Below are 20,312 nucleotides of genomic sequence, written 5' to 3'. Positions count from 1 at the left end.
AAAAAAGGGTTTCAGCACTTCCTGCAACTGGTCTGAGGATCCCGAAGACGATGGAATATTCCAGAGTGAAAAGAAACACCATTTTGTCACTTTCAGGTAGAAGCTATTCAACCTCAGGTTCTACCCACCACAGTTTACGTCAAGTCTTGATTTTGTGTTCTTTATACTTCACAAAAGGAGCTTAAGCCTTGGAATTAACTTGTCATCTAATAGACTGAACTAGATCTGTAACTAGATCTAAAAGTAAAATACCACAACAACAACATTAACCCTGCCCTGGCTGAGACAACATCATGCACTGATTAAGGTCATGGTATGACGTGAAGCAGTGAGGCTTGGCTCTGGTCTCAGGTCGCAAGTTTTAACTTCACGTACACAAGTACAGTGAAATGCCTTTCTTGTAAAGCTCCAACCCCAACAATGCTTTACTCCATATCAATGTAGCAGTACAAATAAGGTACAGTACTTTATGTTATTTTAGTGGCGTTCAACATTGTGTGGTGTTTGTCCATTAGCAAGTGCACTGTGTCAGGAGTGTTACCATGAGAATGTTCTCACATTTTTCTTCTCCAAATATCTAGACGTAGAGTATTTTTCTAGGTATAACATGCTTGTACATGTGAAGAATCCTCAGCTGGTATAAAACCTCTACATGTTGTGTTGTATGTAGACAGGCCAAGTTGTTCACCTGCTGTGAAACCCTCTCTTTATGCCCCCATGTCAATAAATACACAGCGATAAGAGGGGGGCGAAAGCCAACGTTCTACTGGGTTATCGAGTGTCTTTGCGTTAGAGTCTTATATCACGTCAGCAATCTCTTGTGTGTGTTGATCGGGGCACAGCGTTAGACTGGACGTGGGCCGGACGTCGATGATCTTAGTGTGGCCGACAGCGTCGCGCTATACTGAAACTAATGAGCGTAAGGCACGGAGTAGCGCACGAGCGCGATACAAATTAAATCACACTGACGCTTGGAGATGCTGGCTCTTAAAAAATAGTGGACCAGGCTGTGAGATGTGTTGTGTAACCGTGAGAGTGATATTATGGAGTGTTAAGCATGCTACTAGACGATGCAATACCAACATTAGCGAGTGTTTTAGCATGTGATGCTACGTGATAATAATGATATTTAACATGCTAGGCTGTGTGATAGCCATGTCGCAGCGTTTTGAGCTGTACCCAGTGCGGTGATTTCACGTTAGTGGGCGTTTATGCAAACTAGGCTATGTAACGAATGATAATGTTAACGTGTTAAACTCAACTTAGTGGAGTGTTTTAGCAAGGTGGTTTGTCAGACAGTAATATCATTCATTATGGGTGGAGAATGCCTGTGTGGGTGTGTAGTCGTCGTGAATGGCGGTTGTGTGATTGAACGGCCCCGAGGCCTGTGCTGTTCTAAACAGATGGCAGGGTGGAGCTCGGCTCCTTCAAGACTATTCTTAACAGACAGGTGTGCCTGTGGCCATTAACGCTTACCTAGTTGGGAGCTCCTGTATCGTCTGATGCTCCTCACCATCTCTGCAACTTTATGCTGGAAGAGAGAGGAGAAGCGTGTAGTAAGACAGTAGTCAGGGAAATCGGGGGTGGGGGGGTGTAACTTGTTGTCCAGGGAATCACGCCGATTGTGCCGAATAGAAACAGACATGTATTTCTTTGGCTATTCTGTCAGTGGCTGAACGTACACTTACCATCTTCTCAAAATTGACAAGCTCCCCATGAAACGACTTGCAGCTCTCGTGGAGGAAGGTCAGATCTGAGAGAGAGAGAGAGAGGAGAGGAGAGAGGAGAGAGGAGAGAGGAGAGAGAGAGAGAGAAGAGAGGAGAGAGGAGAGAGAGAGAGAGGAGAGAGGAGAGAGGAGAGAGAGAGAGAGAGAAAAAGAAGAGACAGGGAGAGAGAGAGAAAGGTAAACACACGGTGAAGGCAGGGAACAGTTAAGTAATGGCTTGTGGACACCTGCCCCAGCAGCTGCCCTTGTCTACCGGTGCTTTAGCCCATAGACGGAGGACAGGTAGGACCGAGAGAGGGAGACAAGCCAAAGAGTCACAATCCGTGATCCCTTCATAGGAACTGGAATTTGCGGGTGCTGGGTGAAAGGGGGGCATGTTTAATCGAGACGATACGCCCAGTCAGAAAGAATGTTCTGAATGCTGCTGATGGCGCTAGACCTGGGGGAGGGAGGGTGTTTGTGCGTGTGGTGGAGGGAGGGAGGGAGGTGAGGCGATACGCTAATGTGACCTTTTTCCACCCCTGGACTAAAGATGCTAGGAGCTGAGCTTTAAGAGCTGCACACTGGACAGCAGGCACGCCTTCTCTTCCCAAACACACACACACACACACACACACAGCAGATTAACTTTGCCAACCAACTCTCTATCACACACATAGCAAGCATATGCATCTTCCGCCCTCACTCCCCCACCATCACCCACACAGAGAGAGAGAAAAGCCAGATGCATCTTACTCTTCAACGTACACATGCCTGCTTGAACTGTTCAGTTATTTAACCACAGAGATGAACGGACAAAGGCTATCGTTCTGAACCAGCGAGCGCGGTACCAGGAAGCCCTCACTGAGCTGTCAGGTTACGCACAATATTTTGAAAATGCTTCACCCGGCCACCCAGGTCAGAGTGAAATATCACAGAGAATGATATGAGGTTGTACTAGCATTTAAAAAAGGTGCCACACCTAGAATTTCTCCCCCATGTGGAAGCTAGGGTAATTGATACAGCAATATAGGCTGCATTCAAAACAAAATCTCCCAGTCTTCTCATTGAGCTTTAGTCTTTCACTTTTGGTTTTGGTCCAAACAGCTGTAAAAACTATTTTTTTGTTATTAAAAATATATTTCACAGCGATTTAGTACAATGATTCGCTACAGTATTCAGTGCTTGTTTTCTCAAACTGAAATTGAGTGAACAGTGTAGAATATTAGTAACCAGGACATGACGGAGCGATTTCTACTTGGCCACTCGACCTGGTTTCCACTAGAAACACAGCCAAAAATCAGCTTTCCCATTTTGTCAACAGATGCCGCTCCTACGGGAGAAATCAATAGACGAATATCACAACACTGGTGGGTAAGTTCTACTGTACAAAACAATCATTCCACTATTACTACTGACATATTATGGACATTTTCTGATGCAGAATTTTTTTCAAATCCTATGGGTTGCACCATTTATTATTTTATTTACCTGTTATTTTACCAGGTAAATTGACCGAGAACACGTTCTCATTTACAGCAACGACCTGGGGAATAGTTACAGGGGAGAGGGGGGTGAATGAGCCAATCGTAAACTGGGGATGATTAGGTGACCGTGATGGTATGCGGGCCAGATTGGGAAGGACACCGGGTTTAACACCCCTACTCTTACGATAAGTGCCATGGGATCTTTAATGACCTCAGAGTCAGGACACCCGTTTAACGTCCGATCCGAAAGACAGCACCCTACACAGGGCAGTGTCCCCAATCACTGCCCTGGGGCATTGGGATATTTTTTAGACCAAAGGAAAGAGTGCCTCCTACTGGCCCTCCAACACCACTTCCAGCAGCATCTGGTCTCCCATCCAGGGACTGACCAGGACCAAACCTGCTTAGCTTCAGAAGCAAGCCAGCAGTGACATGCTGGTGGCCATTAAGAAACATTTAGTAATACATATAGCAATGCTTATGCAGTATGGTTGTTAAGCTGCTAGCCAGCAGATGTGTCCTACCCATAGAGAATGAGAGTACTCTAGTGCCCAAAAGCCTGTTTTAGCATGGGCAACGCCATTCAGGACTTTCAGCATTTTGTAGTCAACTGGGTTAAAGGGATAGTTCATGGATTGCTGTACCTTGTCCATAGACTGCTTACAGGCTAAAGAAACCAATGTGTTATTTCTTAATTTGGGTGAACTATCCCTCCTAATGAAGGATCACATAATTCTATCTAGGTCATCAGGAGGATCAGCTAATGAATTATACTCGTGCGCAAACATTTCATAACTGCAGGTGGCAGTATGCACCATTTCAGTTTGTTTACCAACTGATTAATAACAGTACAAGAAAATTGACAACTACAAAATGGAGATGGCCTCAATTGCGCTGCCCGTGCGCTCACAGACGCCACATTGGAACAGATACAAAGATGAGTCCTTTATCATTCTCTATGGTCTTATTATTAAAAAGTGGAAGCATTTAGCTGTGAAAGGAGTCGACCTGGTAGCCGTAGGAGTTGATTTTTTTTTAAAAGTATGTACGTTGTCTTGTACGTTTGTCTTGTTTAAGTTCATGGTCCTCTGTAGCTCAGTTGGAAGAGCATGGTAATTGCAACACCGGGATAGTGGGTCCGATCCCCGGGACCAGCCAAATGTTTTTTAAAAAAAATTACGTACACATGACTAAGTCACTTCGGATAAAAAGCCTCATTATTATTTCACAAGAACATTTTAGTCATTTAGCAGACACTCTTCTCCAAAGCGACTTACGGTAAGTGAGTGGATAGTGTAAAAAATAATTTTTTAAAGTTGGTCCCCCAGGAGAATCAAACCCACAACCCTGGTGCCATGCTCTACCAACTGAGCTACATTATTATTTTACAGTACACCAAAAACCATTCTGTGATTCTATTGGACCATTGGTGGAAAACAGCTGCATAAAAATACTACAACGTTAGATTGAATTGATCTTCAAATAAGGAAGAGACTTGAGAGCAGCCCTGTATAGGAAACTAGGAGCTGGCGTCATTCTTAACTTGACATTCATTATATTGGAGCCTGGTATACACAGCATTCAAATATAAAACATTCCACACGTTTTTGGTGTCTAAGTGACATTGATAAGAGAGCTTTTATACTCTGTGTGTGTTTGTGTGTGTGTGTGTGTGTGTGTGTGTGTGTGTGTGTGTGTGTGTGTGTGTGTGTGTGTGTGTGTGTGTGTGAGAGAGAACGAGACAAGCAAACACTTAAGTGTAATATACTACACATTAAGGAAATTGCACACACAGTATTATGGTGTAGAATGATGTAAGTACATAACCAATCTATTATCACAGCGATGAATTACAGCTAGCCTATATAATAAGGGGAGTGATATTTTGTTGATCCAATTCCTGAACAGATCCAATTCTTTGTTAATCTAAAAAAGATGAGATATCCCTTGCCTTGAAATGATTAGATTTGAAAGAGGAATGGAGAGAAAAGAATGGGGGGAAAAAAAGGAGTTGACACTCAAAGCAGGGTACATGGCAACGGTGGAGGGAGGTCAGGGTGGAAGGAGGAAGGGGGTAGAGCTCATTATGGAGCTGATCACCTGTGGAGGTGTGTGCTCTCAAAGCAGAGAAATGAATGCCACCTGGTTATGTTGATAGACAGGGTCCCCCATGCTGAGTTAAAAGGGTGTGCGTGGGAGAGAAAGGAAATGAAAGGGAGAAGGAGAGAGAAAAACACGCTTTTCTTAGATAATGAGGGACTTCTGTTGTGAAGTTGGAGCGGTAGGTTATGAAGTGCCTCAATGCCGATGCGTGTCCCTCAAGCCTGTGTTCATGTTGCATGTGTGTGTGTGTGGATATGCTGGATGTCTTTGTATGTCTGTATGTGTTAGTGTAATGACTGAATGTACAGCCGTCTTTATTCACTCCTCAAGAGGATGCAGAAGTACGTTACATGTAGACTCCAGCATCGGCCTCATTTAACATGAAACGAGTCACATACTCGTGTTGCCCAGCAGGGAGGCAGCATGCTGAGCTCTGTGTGTGTGCAGGGTAGAGGTAGCCTGAGCACCATTCTCTTCAGCAAACATTCCACTGCCATTCCAAATGACAAGGAGTGGAATGTTCGCTAAAGAGACTGGTACCCAGGCTAGGGTTGAGGGAGATGGAGAGATTAACTATGGGTTTTAATTAGCAAGGCGGGCTGAAAGGCTGCCTTCTAATCAGCATTGTGTGTGTGTGTGTGTGTGTGTGTGTGTGTGCGCGCACGTCTGAGAGATGTTATGAGCTCACATCTGGACAACATCTGGAGGGTAGAGTGAGTGTGTGTTTGAGGGGGGTTGTAGAGGTTTGTGCCCCTGTTTTCAGCACCACACACACACACCGTGTAGCGTTTCCTCAGCTATGGTGTGTGTGTGTGTGTGTCCATGGCCAGAGAGAAACCTTGAGGAGCGGCCCGGCGTCACTCATTTAGTCTGTGGCTTGAGCCAATGGCGACCTGTGTGGATGGGGTGTGTGAGGGTGTGTTTTGTATTAGTAAAGATGCATATTTGTGGCGAAGAACATATGCATTTGGGTAGTGGAGAGAGAGAACTACAGTGTTTGTGTGAATTTACTTGCTGTGTGTATAGTGTGTGTGTGTGTGTCTGTCTCACCTTTGAGCAGCAGCGGTGTGAAGGGGATGAGAGGGGGCCTGAGGCTGCCCATCAGGTCTCTGTACGACTTGTGGTTCCTGGATGGATCCTGAAAAACAACAACGCGTTCACTCACTCACCCTTCACTAAATGTGCCTTTATAAATGAACCCGTAGCCACATACGGATTGGGGTCATTTACTTTTTGAGGTCAGAAGACCTATTTTATAATTGTTGACTGACAAATGGAACTGAGCTCAACCCTGATACATAGTAAGCCCATATTATAGGGGCTCCATCAACTGTCCCCTTGGAGACCCCGAACAGCCACTCACCGCAATGCTCTCAAACTGCTGGAACTGCTTCCTGAACTTCCCAGGTAGGCCCTGCCACAAACAAATAGTCCCCAGAGTTATAAACAAATCCCTACGCCAGTGTGTTTGCTGACGTGCATGTTGACTGTCTGCATAGAGGGTATGTATCATAGGAGGTTGGTGGCACCTTAACTGGGGGAGGACAGGCCTGTGGTCATGGCAGGAGTGGAATGGTATCAAATACATCATTCCATTTACTCCTTTCCAGCCATTATTTGCTGTCTCACACTCAGCAGCCTCCACTGTGTGTGTGTGTGTGTGTGTGTGTGTGTGTGTGTGTGTGTGTGTGGTGTGTGTTTTACCTCCCAGGTGAGGCGAAGGCGGCTGACTGCAGGGTTGTCCAACCCAAGAACAACAGCTAGGAAGGACAGCAGGTCCTGCTGCTGCTTACACCTGGAGTACACACACGTTAGATAAGACTAGAACAATAACACACACTTCACCATAAACTAAAACGCCGTAAAACACACTGTTAGGAATGATCAAATAATAACACTACTTGGCACTATTTTAAACTATTATTGTGGCCACACACACACCATTAAAACGCATATCATCAATACAACACACCTAGTTGTAATACAATTCAATAGGTCACCCAGAACTCACAGAGCTGCGATCTTGATGAACTTGCGGAGGAGCTGCACCCTCTTGGGCAGCGACTGGCACTGCAGGATCTCGGTGGCGACCCAATGCTGCACCTCACTGCATCGCTGCAGTACCAGCTCAAGGTTGAGGGGGCGCCAGCGAGCCTGCTCGCCGTGGAACACATAGCACACAAACTCCACCTGGACATTCCAATGAAGAAACGTACTATAAGTCTACCTCATCAAAAATGTAGGTAGACCACACACAGCATAAATCCTTATCATGGATAACTTCTTTTGCAATTATTTGGCAGAGGTTCCGCCCAGAACTAACAGCTCCACCAATCACTGACCTCATGCACGCAGCTGAAGAGCTCCCAGTCAAACACCACCAGCTGAGTGGCTACCTCCTCAGCACTCATGTCATGGAGTTTACTGTCACCGGGTGACCAGTGGATCTCCTCAGGTAAGGGAAGCTAAGGAGAGAGAGAGAAGAAAAAAAAGTCTTACCAGAGAAGCTTTGGACTAAAGCACCTTCATTGTTTCATCTCCTTAGCATGTTTTTGATAACTTTATGAGCACAATAATGACTCAAATGTAAACAATGTTGTCTAGAGCGATCCAAAATGGCCACCAGCCAGGACTTTTGTTTCTCCATTGTTAAGTGATGACTCGTGTTCTAGGACTCACCAGGCTCTCCAGCTCGGAGGGCTCGCAGGCAAACAGGTGAGTGTTGACTCCCAGGGTGGTGAAGACCGCCTCGTCGCTAGGCCGGAAAGCGGTCTTCTCTGAGAACACAGCACAGATGAGCCCACACATCAGCACACACGCAATGGATTAGTAGAGATTCCAGCAACACATAACAAGAAGCACACAGAGACACGCCAGAACATCAACGAACTGTTTTCATCTCCATAGAGTCAAAACACTTTGGCAGCTTAGCGCCAAACAGTGGTGGGTAGTCATTTGTGGATTTAAATCTAAACCTCTTTGTGGATGTAAGCGTCGCTGTTAGAAACAATCATGTCAAAGCTTGCATTGTCTGATTGGGTGTTTTGGTTGTGGCCGTTTTTTTTCCCCTGCAGAACGCCAATCAAAAGTAGGCATGGCGAGAAGTAATCGTAGGTTTAAAGTATACAGTATCTGTGTGTGGGTGGTCCTACCCCCGGCGGAGGTGACAGCCACCAGCAGCAGGTTGCCAGGTTGGGTTGGCTGGTCTTCGCTGTACTGAAGCTTCTCCCTGACTAGTGCCAGTATCTCCCCCACGCGGCACGACAGACGGCTGCGGATCGTCACGTACGAGTGGTCCGGCGTGTACACCCTGCAAAAGACTGTGCGCACACACACACACACACAGCCGTTTTAACTTCACCCACATGGCTTTAGTGTGTACAACATCTGTCCCATATCCTCATATCGGTTGGCCTATATCTGAATACCTTAGAAAGGAAAATACCACTCAAAAACAATCTTTGGGTATTTTTTGTTTCTTCTTCATTAGTCCACTGTTGATACAGTCCCAAAATGTTTTGCATGTGAGAAATGACGTTTTTTTTCCCCAAGATATAGAACTTTCAAAATACAGAAAGTATCACAGGTATGATTGATGTGTCTCACTCACTCTCATCTGAGCCCCGGAAGGCCTCTCTGGGCTGCAGACAGGCATCGATGCGACGGAAGTGGCGGAAAAGAGGGCGGACCTGCTTCTTCCGAATCTCCTTGTCCTCCTCTGAGCTGCTTAGGGAAACACAGTAGACGGTCTCGTCAGTCTTTGCATCCTTTCAAAGCCAGCGAGTTTTTAAATTGGGTGCGACGGCTTGTGTGCCGCAGTGGGATGGGACCCACAAGGTCTGTATGTACCGTTGCCTGCAAGTAAGTAGATTGTAATTAATAGGGGCCAGAGTTCTTCCTTACAAGGTCAGGGGAAACTCCTAGCCCTATTTATAGGAGGAGGCACCACAATGTGTTAGATAAGCCCGTGTGAGCTAGGAGGCTAAAGGAGAAACCAAGGCCATTAAAACAACCGACAGTGGCTTTGCGAAAGTATTCACCCCCCCTTGGCATTTTTTCTATTTTGTTGCCTTACAACCTGGAACTAAAATATATTTTTTTGGGGGGGGTTTGTATCATTTGATTTACACAACATGCCTACCCTTTTGAAGATGCTAAATATTTTTATTGTGAAACAAACAAGAAATAAGACAAAAAAAAACAGAACTTGAGCGTGCATAACTATTCACCCCCCCCCCCCCCGAATTCAGTACTTTGCAGAGCCACCTTTTGTAGCAATTACAGCTGCAAGTCTCTTGGGGTATGTCTCTATAAGCTTGGCACATCTAGTGACTGGGATTTTTGCCCATTCTTCAAGGCAAAGCTGCTACAGCTCCTTCAAGTTGGATGGGTTCCGCTGGTGTACAGCAATCTAAGTCATACAACAGATTCTCAATTGGATTGAGGTCTGGGCTTTGACTAGGCCATTCCAAGACATTTAAAATGTTTCCCGTTAAACCACTCGAGTGTTGCTTTAGCAGTATGCTTAGGGTCATTGTCCTGCTGGAAGGTGAACCTCCGTCCCAAATCTCTGGAAGACAAACATTTTCTAAATAATGGATTTAATGGTGCTCCGTGGGATGTTCAGCATTTTGGATATTTTTTTATAACCCAACCCTGATCTGTAGTTCTCCACAACTTTGTCCCTGACCTGTTTGGAGAGCTCCTTGGTCTTCATGGTGCCCCTTGCTCGGTGGTGTTGCAGACTCTGGGGCCTTTCATAACAGGTGTATGTATACTGAGATCATGTGACAGATCATGTGGCACTTAAATAAAGTCCACCTGTGTGCAATCTAACTGACTTACTATGTGACTTCTGAAGGTAATTGGTTGCACCAGATCTTATTTAGGGGCTTCATAGCAAAGTGGGTGAATACATATGCACGCACCATTGTAACATTTTTTACATTTTTTGAAACAAGTTCTTTTTTTCATTTCACTTCAACAATTGAGTATTTTGTGTATGTCAAATTACATGAAATCTAAATAATAATCCATTTAAATTACAGGTTGTAATGCAACAAAATAGGAGAAATGCCAAGGGGGGTGAATACTTTTGCAAGGCACTGTATTACACTAACAGTGATTGTTAAACTTGTGAGATAAAAGGCATTCAGACTAAACCAAGAGGAGTGACACAGCAACATCCAGCTGCAATGCCTTTCACAGCCCCAGAACACTAGAAAATCTGTCCCTAGCAGACTGGTGCTAAAAGGCAAGACTGCGGGCTCGGTGTGTGTGTGTGTATATGTGCGTGTGTATCTGGCTGGCGTGGATGTGTGACTTACGGGCACTGGAGGATCTCGGTCCAGCGCTGAAGCTTCAGCACGTCTTCCACGAGCTCGGGGAACTGACTGAGTTCTTGGACTGCACACAGATATAGCTCCTGAGGCAGAGGAGAGACATCACATTCAGAGAGGGAGTGCACTTTGTGCCTCTTGTCTGTGTGCTCGTTTGTGTCTACCAGCACTGTGTGGGCAGTTGCAGTTCGTCACAAGATCTGCTGCTAGACAGACTGCATCTACAGTATTCCAGAAAGAAAGGAGAGATCGAGAGGGAGAGAAATAAAGCGAGACAGAACAGAGCAGTGGAAGAAGCCAAGGGGTCTGTGTGAAAGAAACTGACAAGAGATGTGTTATTAAATGTGACTACAGAAGGAAAGGTAGAAGCGCCCCAAAAGCCGCCTCACTTCCCAAGGTGTGCTCAGCTGAGTCAGTTCCGTCACCATGACAACCCGGGTGGCCCTAAAAAGAGTGCCGCCAGAATCAACACTCCACCCAGAGAGAACGCCACAGCACACGGCCTTGATGCCAGGCTGCTTGGATGGAAGAGCAGGTGTGTGTGTGTGCTTGTAGTGTGTGTTTAACACTGACAAGTCATTCGATCTCACACCATCGTCCTGCAGGATGGCTATTGTGTGTGTGGTGTATCTGTGCACACGTGTGTGTGTGTGTGTGTGTGTGTGTGTGTGTGTGTGTGTGTGTGTTGGACCAGTACCTTGGGGAAGCTGTTGGACCTCTCGCCCTCTTCCTGCAGCAGTTCTCTGTATGTGTCCAGGTAACGGAAGGCAACACTCAGCACAGCCTGCTTCCTCTCTGCCCCGTCCCAGCTGGGCCAGCCCTCACCTGCCTTCCCCTCGACACCAAATCTGAACCCAGAGTCAAGGAGAAACGCCACAGAGACAGACGGAGAGAGAATATCTACTGATGCCTGTCATTAGGAGATTGATATTGAAGCTGGAGAGAGCTATTTTATAGTACTTATTTACTATACACACCAAAATGATTTATGTCGTACTAGCACAAATTACACTCTTTGTAATTGCATCATAGTTGCACAACAGCGGTTGTGAATACCTTCACGCACACACCACACTGACAGAAGGCACACATTAAAATGACCGCTCACACAGACACATGCAGACGCTCAAAGACATCCTGTGGAAACGCAACTAAACTCACTGAAACACACAGCTGGAGAACCATGGTCACCTGACGCGCAGATGGAAAAACACAGTATTTCAGTGCAGTGTGTTCAGAGTCAAACAAGCAACTAGTAATTACAGCTTAGCCAGAGCAGAGCAGAGCGCTGTGTGGTGAAGGCTCTCAGACACACCCATCGTTGCCCACACACACACTCTCCTCTTTCCTCCAGCTCCCAGCACAACAGGAGGAGAGCATCTTAGCAAATAATGCAGGAAAGCGTTTGAAGAGCTCTGCACGGCATAGTCTTTCCACCAGAATTAGTGTGATATTTGGATATTTTCAGTCTGTGACTTGAAGCATGCCATCATGCGTCTGTGTTGTACTCACCACCAAAGAGTAGTCATACGTGCGCACGCATGCACACGGGGAAACCTGACATCCTATTCTAAATATAAAAAGGGACTACCCACCTGACTTCACGGCTAAACCTAAGGGGACTATCCCTGACACTCTCCTCTATTTCAGACCACAATCCAAGTCCACCATTGGCCTGTGACCTACAAACTCACACACTGAACAGTATTTACCAATGCCTTCGATGACATTCCAGATCTAGTAATTCTATATCTATGATCCCCTGTTTGCCTAATTCTCCCAGCTCCAGAAACAGCAACCTAACCCTAAGGCCAACTGCTGGGTTTATATTGCACTCCAGTTTCTAACTCTCTCGGTTCTGTTCAATTGGGTTGTGTTCTATTGCTGGTGTGGGAGTTTGGCCCCAGCCCCCACAGTGGCTAGGAGTCCCCCCACAGGGCTCTTCAACATAGCTGGGGTTCTGGGCTTTGATCACTCAGCCACTACAAGTGTGGTGTAGTGTGTATGTGTCTTTAGAGTGTGTGTGAAGGGTCTGGGATGAGTTGTTCAGGGAGAGTGAAGTAAAGGGAAGAATTCTCAGTTTTCCTAATGGAATTGGAGGTAGCTTTTGTTTTCATTTCCAGCAGGAAGCCAAACACATTTCCACAAAAAAAAAAAGAAGATCTGATTAGGCTGGAATAGGGCCAGCGAGACTGAGGGAGAGGTATGGATGGAGAGAAAGAGGGAGAAGAGAAAAAGAAAGGGTGTGAGAGAAAGACAACGGGAGGTAGGAGGAGAGGGTTAAGAGGTACAGTGGAGAACAGGCTGGATCATTGATCATTTGTAAAGAACACCCCTCTCCACACACACTGGGGCGTCCCACTAGGGCCCAGACAAGCTGCATTAAGGGCAGCGAGGCATGCGGACGGTCTTTCCCAGAATGCCTTTGTGTTGCCGTCTCCGTCGAGACGCCCATTGTCGTCTGGAGGGCCGCTCAGGCCTCTAAAACACACACACAGCCAGGGTCTTCCGTGAGGGAATGTAGGTCAGACACACTGAACGAGGGTTCTGGGATAAAAGGTGGTGCAGTGTCTGTCCACACGCTTAACAAAACGCACAGACAGACAGACACTATCCCTTTACACACAGACATGCACCGACAGACTCACAAACGCACACAGACACACAATATCTGGGGGAATACATACCGTCTCATCACATAAAGATGAATGTCTTCACTTACAGTACATACACCCTTCAAAAAAAGCAAGCTATCATAATTGGGGGGGGGGGGGGGGGGGCAAGCTATTGTAATGGGGGGAAAGGAAGATTCTAAAGCCAGACATAGGCAGTATTATCATATCATTGCTCTAAATATGTTCATTGTAGATAGGCAGAAGCCGAATATCATATCTATTGGTCCACTGTAGTGTAATAATATGGAAAAACGGAGTTAGCCACGAGGCAGACGTTAAGTAGCAGTGTGGCCCATTGCCAATGAATGCACTACTACCGCGACCCAAATCCACAGCTCTGTGTCGGGGAATGTTGCTCAACTTTACTGAACCCCCTGTGGTGGTGCCAAAACAGAAACCCCGTTCCTTGGCTTGGTGCAGACGGGAGCCAGTGGAGTTGTTGTTACTAAGGAGTTTTCGATTCTTAAGCCTTCGGTCGAGTGCTCTTGCCAAGTTACGCGCAACAGCACTGGATAATCGTACTCAAATTGAGAGTCCGGCCCGACTGAGTAGCCTAATATGTCTTTGATACTGTAGAAATATCAATATTCATAAAGAATGACTTAAAAAAAAAAAAAAATTAAAAATGGGCTAATTTGCAAGAGATTTTATTTGAACACTTGTGTGCATGTTCCACGAAAAACAGCCCTTGCTTTTAACACAGCGAATATCATACGCTAGGCTACTTAACATGTCGCTTCAAATGACAAAGAGAACCCTTTGTAAAGCACAAAAACATGTTGCCCATGTCCAAATAGGTGTCAAGGCCAGTTCAGGGCCATTGTTTATATTATCCTAGCGAAGTAGCGGCGTTGAACAAAACCGCATTCTCTTGGCGCTAACGAGCACTCGGGACAGGAAACCAGAAGTGGGCCACCCTCGCCTTGCATGGCGGATGGGGGTGGTCGGACCGAGCCTTCCTGGCATCCCAGTTCTTCCTGGGGATGTCTGGGAAGGGTGTGCAGGTGTGTGTGTGTGTTTACACATTGGGGCTCCCAGGCTAGGCCAGGAAGGAAAGGGAAGGTAAAGGATACTGCTGGAGTAGGACCTGCTGGAACCTGTCTGAGGTCAGGAAGATGGGGTGTGTCAACATGAAGTCATCCAGGAGGGTTTCTGTGGAAACGAGAGAGAGAGAGAGAGAAGAAAATAGGCAGGAAAAGAGAGTGAGAGAAAGGGATTATGACAAGGGAATATTGGAAGAGGGAGAGGAAGAGAGCGGGAGAGAGAGAAAAATGCATGTTAATTATGCATGGATGTGCTTCTACAGCCGTTGCAGCTGAAGCTCCACTGTGCTTGTTTAACCGGTCATGCCCCAAAAGCTCTAATTTGATTATTGTGTCAGAGATAAAAAAAAAATAAAAAAAACGGGCGTCTGAAATCCCTTAACGTCACCTTTGTCTGCTGTTAAATCCCGGGCCCTGGCGCAGCGCGGGGGCTTCTGCTACTGGGCTAAGATAAATCCTGTCTCAGTGAAACCGCCACCTGGTCCTCTGTGCTCCAATTCAGTCTGCAGTCTATAGCGCTACACCAGAGGGGAGGGCAATGTGGTGGCCTCTATTTATAAACCCTGACCAGGAGTCGCGGACCGGCTGGACTGCGGTTAAAGTCGCCCCAATCCCACTAAATCAGATGAGATTTCATTGACTCGTGCTGTATTATTACTATTTCAAAATGACAACAAACGAGGCGGATGAAATTGGAAAGTGTAGGCCCATTTCCTCTCTGGTTAGGGGAAGTTGTTATTCTGGACAAGCGGTAGACGGAGTGTGGAGGGATTGTTACCGGTGACATGCGATTGTGACAGGATTGACTTTACCTAGTTTACTGCTGGTATTATGGGGATAAGCAGGCAAGTGGATACCTGACCTCACAGGGTCAGACATATGGGATAAAAGTGTTCTATTTTACAGACAGGTATTAACACACTAATCATCAACAAGACACCAAACACACACACTAGGGGTGTGAGGATGTTGACAATGTAGGACTGCAGATGTCTCTGTTCGGGATATGTTTTTAAAAAAAATGTAAAAAAAAGGTTTTTATGAAAATTACTAGAAGCTGCGACACAAAGAGTGGCGCCTCAAATTCCATTACCCAGAGTGCATCATTAAGAGCGCACTCACTAGACGTGCTAATCAAACCTCCCCCATGCTCGATCCCAGACTGAGACGGTCACAAAATGGAACCCACTGACCTCTGAGGGGGTGTGTGTGTGTATTTGAATTTGGCACACGTTGGAGCGGGGCTGGGACAGTGGAATGGCAATACCTGCTTTGGATTCATAAAGCGTAGAAAGCATGGAGGTGTTGGCTGTCACTGTTCGATCACCACTAGATTAAGACCTGTTCAGACCGCTCTTCCTCCTGGCCCATTCTAACTGAATCCTTCATATTTCAACAGGAACGAAAGAACATACTGTGTGACATTGGATATCATGAATAACTTCAGATGTCATTCTCTGTATGTGATTCTACTTCTAGGGTCTATGTACCATGCTTGATTGTAATAGAGGCTTCTGATCCACTCACTGCCTAAAGTATCCACTACATATGGCAATTATGCTCTTCCAATGAACGTAATATATGGTGTCGGTGTCCATGTGTGGATGACATTTAATGATGTATTGTGTGTTCGACTGTGCATGCTAGCGTGTGTGTCTGTGTGTGTGTCTGTAGTCTCTGCGTGCTGCAGTGAGTGAGTCCACGTATTGTCGACCTCTTGGCAGTACTGGTTTCCCCACAGTTGCCTGGGAGACGCCACGTTGAGTGGCTGCAGTGAGACTGAGCCCAGAAAGAGAGAGAGGGAGAGGAAGATCAGCAAAAGTTGAGCAGAGGAAGCAAACAGAACAATATGAAAGTAGCAACAGACAGGCAAAGCAAAGAGAGAGGAGAGGAACGAAAGAGCTCGAGAGAGAGAGAGTGTGAACGTGGGTGGCGGAGGAGAAACAAATGGGATGCAAAGGAGAGAGAAACAGAGGAAAGTGCATGAGAAAGAGAGAATTAGAGGAGTGGGTGAGTGAGTGAGGAAGAGGGGTGAAGGGACGCAGGTTTCAATCTTCTTCCTCATCATTATCCCCCTGGAGCTGTGTGTGTGACCACAGGAAAATAGCACATATGTTCAACTCCATACCTGCAAAGGAACAGCAGGGCACTACAGAGCTAGCTAATGAAGTGCAGTGTGGCAGATGAGACCATAGAAACAAATAGCATAGAGAGGACACATTCCTTGTTTGTTTCATGTGGAGCTTACATTCTAAAGTCTCATAGTAAGAGGCCAGCATAGATCTGAATGTGAGAGAAGGCATCATGTTTGACTCATCCAATATGGCTGCCGGGCTCTCGGGCAGGTTGCCACTGTGTTTTGTTGGGGATGTCTGTTCCGTCCATTCATGTTCTAGATGAGGGGGAAGACCCATTTTGACAGGCTCGTAGATCCACACAGTGGTAACAGAGAGAGATGGCCACTGATAATCTCCCTGCTCCTCTGTCAAACTTTAACACGGTGTCTCCAACTTCCACGCCAAAGAGAAAAATAGCATGTGCTGAAGATGGATCGGCACACGTAACAGGGGTGGGAAGACGTTTTCCCTCTCGCCAAAGCCTGTTCTCTCGCTTTCTCTCCTCCCACCACGCATTTTGCAGAAGCTTAAAGTGCAGAAAATCTCTGGCTCAGATTAGAATTGAGCACAGTGCTCCACATGACAGGAGTGGGAGAGGAGCACAAATCCAACTCCCACATAAACACAGACACAAAACACATACGCCCCAGAATCTCAAACATGTGCACCCCCACGCAGTACATGTACACATAAACGTGCAAGCTTACGCATTCATGCAAAGGTAGATTATTTCAAATGGATACTACACATACATGCACGTACAAAACTAATTTACAGATGACAGACTCTCTCTTTCAAACACCTGTGCATAAACAGAAAATAAATTAAATTAAAAAGAAACACTCCCTCCCTGCCCACCTCCCACAGTCTGTGCCTGCATTCAAACGGCAAGAGGGCTGTGGTGGGGGGGGGGGGGGGGGTGAAGGCCATGCATGCGTGTTTGAGATTTGGAGTGGGCAGAAACACCCTATCCCCCTTTCTCTCTGGCCCTGCAGGAAGCACAACGGCTGGGAAGGGAGGAGTGCACACTCCCTTCAGGGGTGGAAAATGTCAGGATGGAGAGATGGGAGGTTGTTGTTCAAGTCACAGCTGTGAACCACCTCATACCAAGGGGGAGTAGTTTCAGAATCATAACGCGAGCTCTGGAGACCACTCATAAAGCAACATCTGTACATGTGGTTTGGATCTGGATGTGAACCAGTGGGACTGATTCAAAAACAAGATATTTACTCCGGAAGTGCTGACCTGTTGCACCCTCTACAACCGCTGTGACCCTGCTGGTCCTTAATGGCCATGTACTCTTATAATCTCAACCTGGCACAGCCAGAAGAGGACTGGCCACCCCTCAGAGCCTGGTTCCTCTCTAGGTTTCTTCCTATGTTTCTGCCCTTCTAGAGAGTTTTTCAAAGCCACTGTCCTTCTACATCTGCATTGCTTGCTGTTTGGGTTTTTAGGCTGGGTTTCTGTACAGCACTTTGTGACATCTGCTGATGTAAAAAAGGGCTTTATAAATACATTTGATTTAATATTGGAGACACAAAAGCAGATTTCAGCCCATCCCTAGCTACTAACTGAACTCGTCTGGTATGCAGTTATATAAAACTGTGATACGTATCCCGTTTCTATGGTGACCTTGTCTTTTTGACTGTACTCTACCTTACTATGCACACACACGCGCCCTCAGCGCCCTCTTAAGTGTTTGGGTTTCAGCAAGAAGCGGTCAGATGGAGAGGTAGAGAGAGTGTGTGTGTGTGTGTGTGGGCGAGTTTGTGTGTGTACTCTCTGCATCTGCCTGTCGGCGCTTGTCCCACTTATCTGGTGCATCTCCAGCCCTCTGCCCACCTTCTCCATGACAATTCTCATTCTCCACCTCCATACACACAGCCATTGACATGCAAATGAACACCAGGGCAAATATAAAAACACACGCGCACACATACACAATCCTGCGTTGAAATGGCAGAGGAAAAATTCACACACAAAGCAGATATGCATGGACAATCTGGATTTAGTTAGTAACCCTAAAGCAAATGGTGACAAACATAAACACAGACACGCAGCATTGGTTCCCTGCTGTTCATAGTGAACGGCAGCCCTCTTCTCTGGTTAACCTAATTCAAGCTGCACCCAGGAGCTACGCGGAGGCATTCCCTCCCCAACCACAACCCTCCCTTTTTGGGCAGTGGAGAGACTCGTCTGAAGAAAGGCTCAAATATGCATCCGAGGGCATCCAACTTGAGGAAATGCCTGTGCCAGTCACATAGCATTATCCACACTTGTGGGAAAGTATCAGACACATAGATGAAGTACCAGTCAAAAGGTTTGGACACACATACTCATTCGTGTTTTAAAAAAATAAATTCTACATTGTAGAATAATAGTGAAGATATCAAAACTATGAAATAACACATGGAATCATGTAGCAACCAAAAAAAGTGTTAAAGAAATACACAATTATATTTTAGATTCTTCAAAGTTGCAACCCTTTGCCTTGACAGCTTTGCACACTCTTGGCATTCCCTCAACCAGCTTCATGAAGTCGTCACCTGGAATGCATCTCAATTTACAGGTGTGCCTTGTTAGAAGTTCATTTGTGGAATGTCTTTCCTTCTAATGCGTTTGAGCCAATCAGTTGTGTTGTGGCAAGGTGGGGTGGTATACAGAAGAAAGCCCTATTTGGTAAAAGACCAAGTCCATATTATGAAAAGAACAGTTCAAATAAGTAAAAAGAAGCAACAGTCCATCATTACTTTAAGACATGAAGGTCAGTCAATCCGGAAAATGTTGAATAAAATTTTATTGGTCTCATACACGTGTTTAGCAATGTTATTACGGGTGTAGCGAACGTTTCTTCAAGTGCCGTCGCAAAAAGCACCAAGCGCTATGATGAAACTGGCTCTCATGAGGACCACCACAGGAAAGGAAGACCCAGAGTTAACTCTGCTGCAGAGGATAAGTTCATTAGAGTTACCAGCCTCAGAAATTGCAGCCCAAATAAATGCTTCAGAGTTCAAGTAACAGACACATCTCAAAATCAACTGTTTAGAGGAGACTGTGTGAATCAGGCATGGCTACCACAGCATTCTGCAACGATATGCCATCCCATCTGGTTTGCGCTTAGTGGGACTATCATTTGTTTTTCAACAGCACAATGACCTAACACACCTCCAGGCTGTGTAAGGGCTATTTGACCAAGAAGGAGAGTGATGAAGTGCTGCATCAGATGACCTGACCTCCACAGTCACCCGACCTCAACCCAATAGAGATGGTTTGGGATGAGTTGGACCGCAGAGTGAAGGAAAAACAGACAAAAAGTGCTCAGCATATGTGGGAACTCCTTCAAGACTGTTGGAAAAGCATTCCTCATGAAGCTGGTTGAGAGAATACCAAGAGTGTGCAAAGATTGCCTTGATGCAAACTTTGAAGAATTTCAAATATATTTTGATTTGTTGAACACTTTTGTGGTTTCTACAGTTATGGCCAAAAGTTGAGAATGACAAAAAATATAAATTTTTACAAAGTCTGCTACCTCAGTTTGTATGATGGCAATTTGCATATACTCCAAAATGTTATGAAGAGTGATCAGATTAATTGCAATTAATTGCAAAGTTCCTCTTTGCCATGCAAATGAACTGAATCCCCAAAAAACATTTCCACTGCATTTCAGCCCTGCCACAAAAGGACCAGCTGACATCACATCAGTGATTCTCTCATTAACACAGGTGTGAGTGTTGAAGAGAACAAGGCTGGAGATCACTCCGTCATGCTGATTGAGTTCGAAAAACAGACTGGAAGCTTCAAAAGGAGGGTGGTGCTTGGAATAATTGCTCTTCCTCTGTCAA

The 20,312-nt window shown here is 45.8% G+C and overlaps 1 protein-coding gene across 2 annotated transcripts in view; it reads right to left on the bottom strand.

Annotated features, from left to right (window-relative positions):
* LOC110486183 (rap guanine nucleotide exchange factor-like 1) overlaps positions 1-20,312 on the bottom strand; it is a 34,070-nt gene that overhangs the window by 3,264 nt on the left and 10,494 nt on the right. The window contains exons 2-14 of one of the 2 annotated variants that reach the window (XM_021557604.3): positions 14,384-14,462; positions 11,333-11,483; positions 10,624-10,721; positions 8,907-9,022; positions 8,449-8,616; positions 7,976-8,073; positions 7,639-7,761; positions 7,308-7,486; positions 7,001-7,091; positions 6,660-6,710; positions 6,347-6,434; positions 1,689-1,753; positions 1,477-1,531 (exon numbers count right to left, since the gene is read on the bottom strand). In XM_021557604.3, the coding sequence (XP_021413279.2) occupies positions 1,477-1,531; positions 1,689-1,753; positions 6,347-6,434; positions 6,660-6,710; positions 7,001-7,091; positions 7,308-7,486; positions 7,639-7,761; positions 7,976-8,073; positions 8,449-8,616; positions 8,907-9,022; positions 10,624-10,721; positions 11,333-11,483; positions 14,384-14,462 (1,362 nt within the window). The remainder of the gene's footprint in view (positions 1-1,476; positions 1,532-1,688; positions 1,754-6,346; positions 6,435-6,659; positions 6,711-7,000; positions 7,092-7,307; positions 7,487-7,638; positions 7,762-7,975; positions 8,074-8,448; positions 8,617-8,906; positions 9,023-10,623; positions 10,722-11,332; positions 11,484-14,383; positions 14,463-20,312) is intronic. The other variant, XM_021557605.3, reaches the window with a different exon arrangement.

Source organism: Oncorhynchus mykiss, chromosome 13 (genome assembly GCF_057628025.1).
Source record: "Oncorhynchus mykiss isolate SJ-2025 chromosome 13, ASM5762802v1, whole genome shotgun sequence".
In the NCBI taxonomy this organism is placed as follows: Eukaryota; Metazoa; Chordata; class Actinopteri; order Salmoniformes; family Salmonidae; genus Oncorhynchus; species Oncorhynchus mykiss.
Note: the sequence above shows the minus strand (reverse complement) of the source record. Positions and strands in the feature narration are given on the sequence as shown.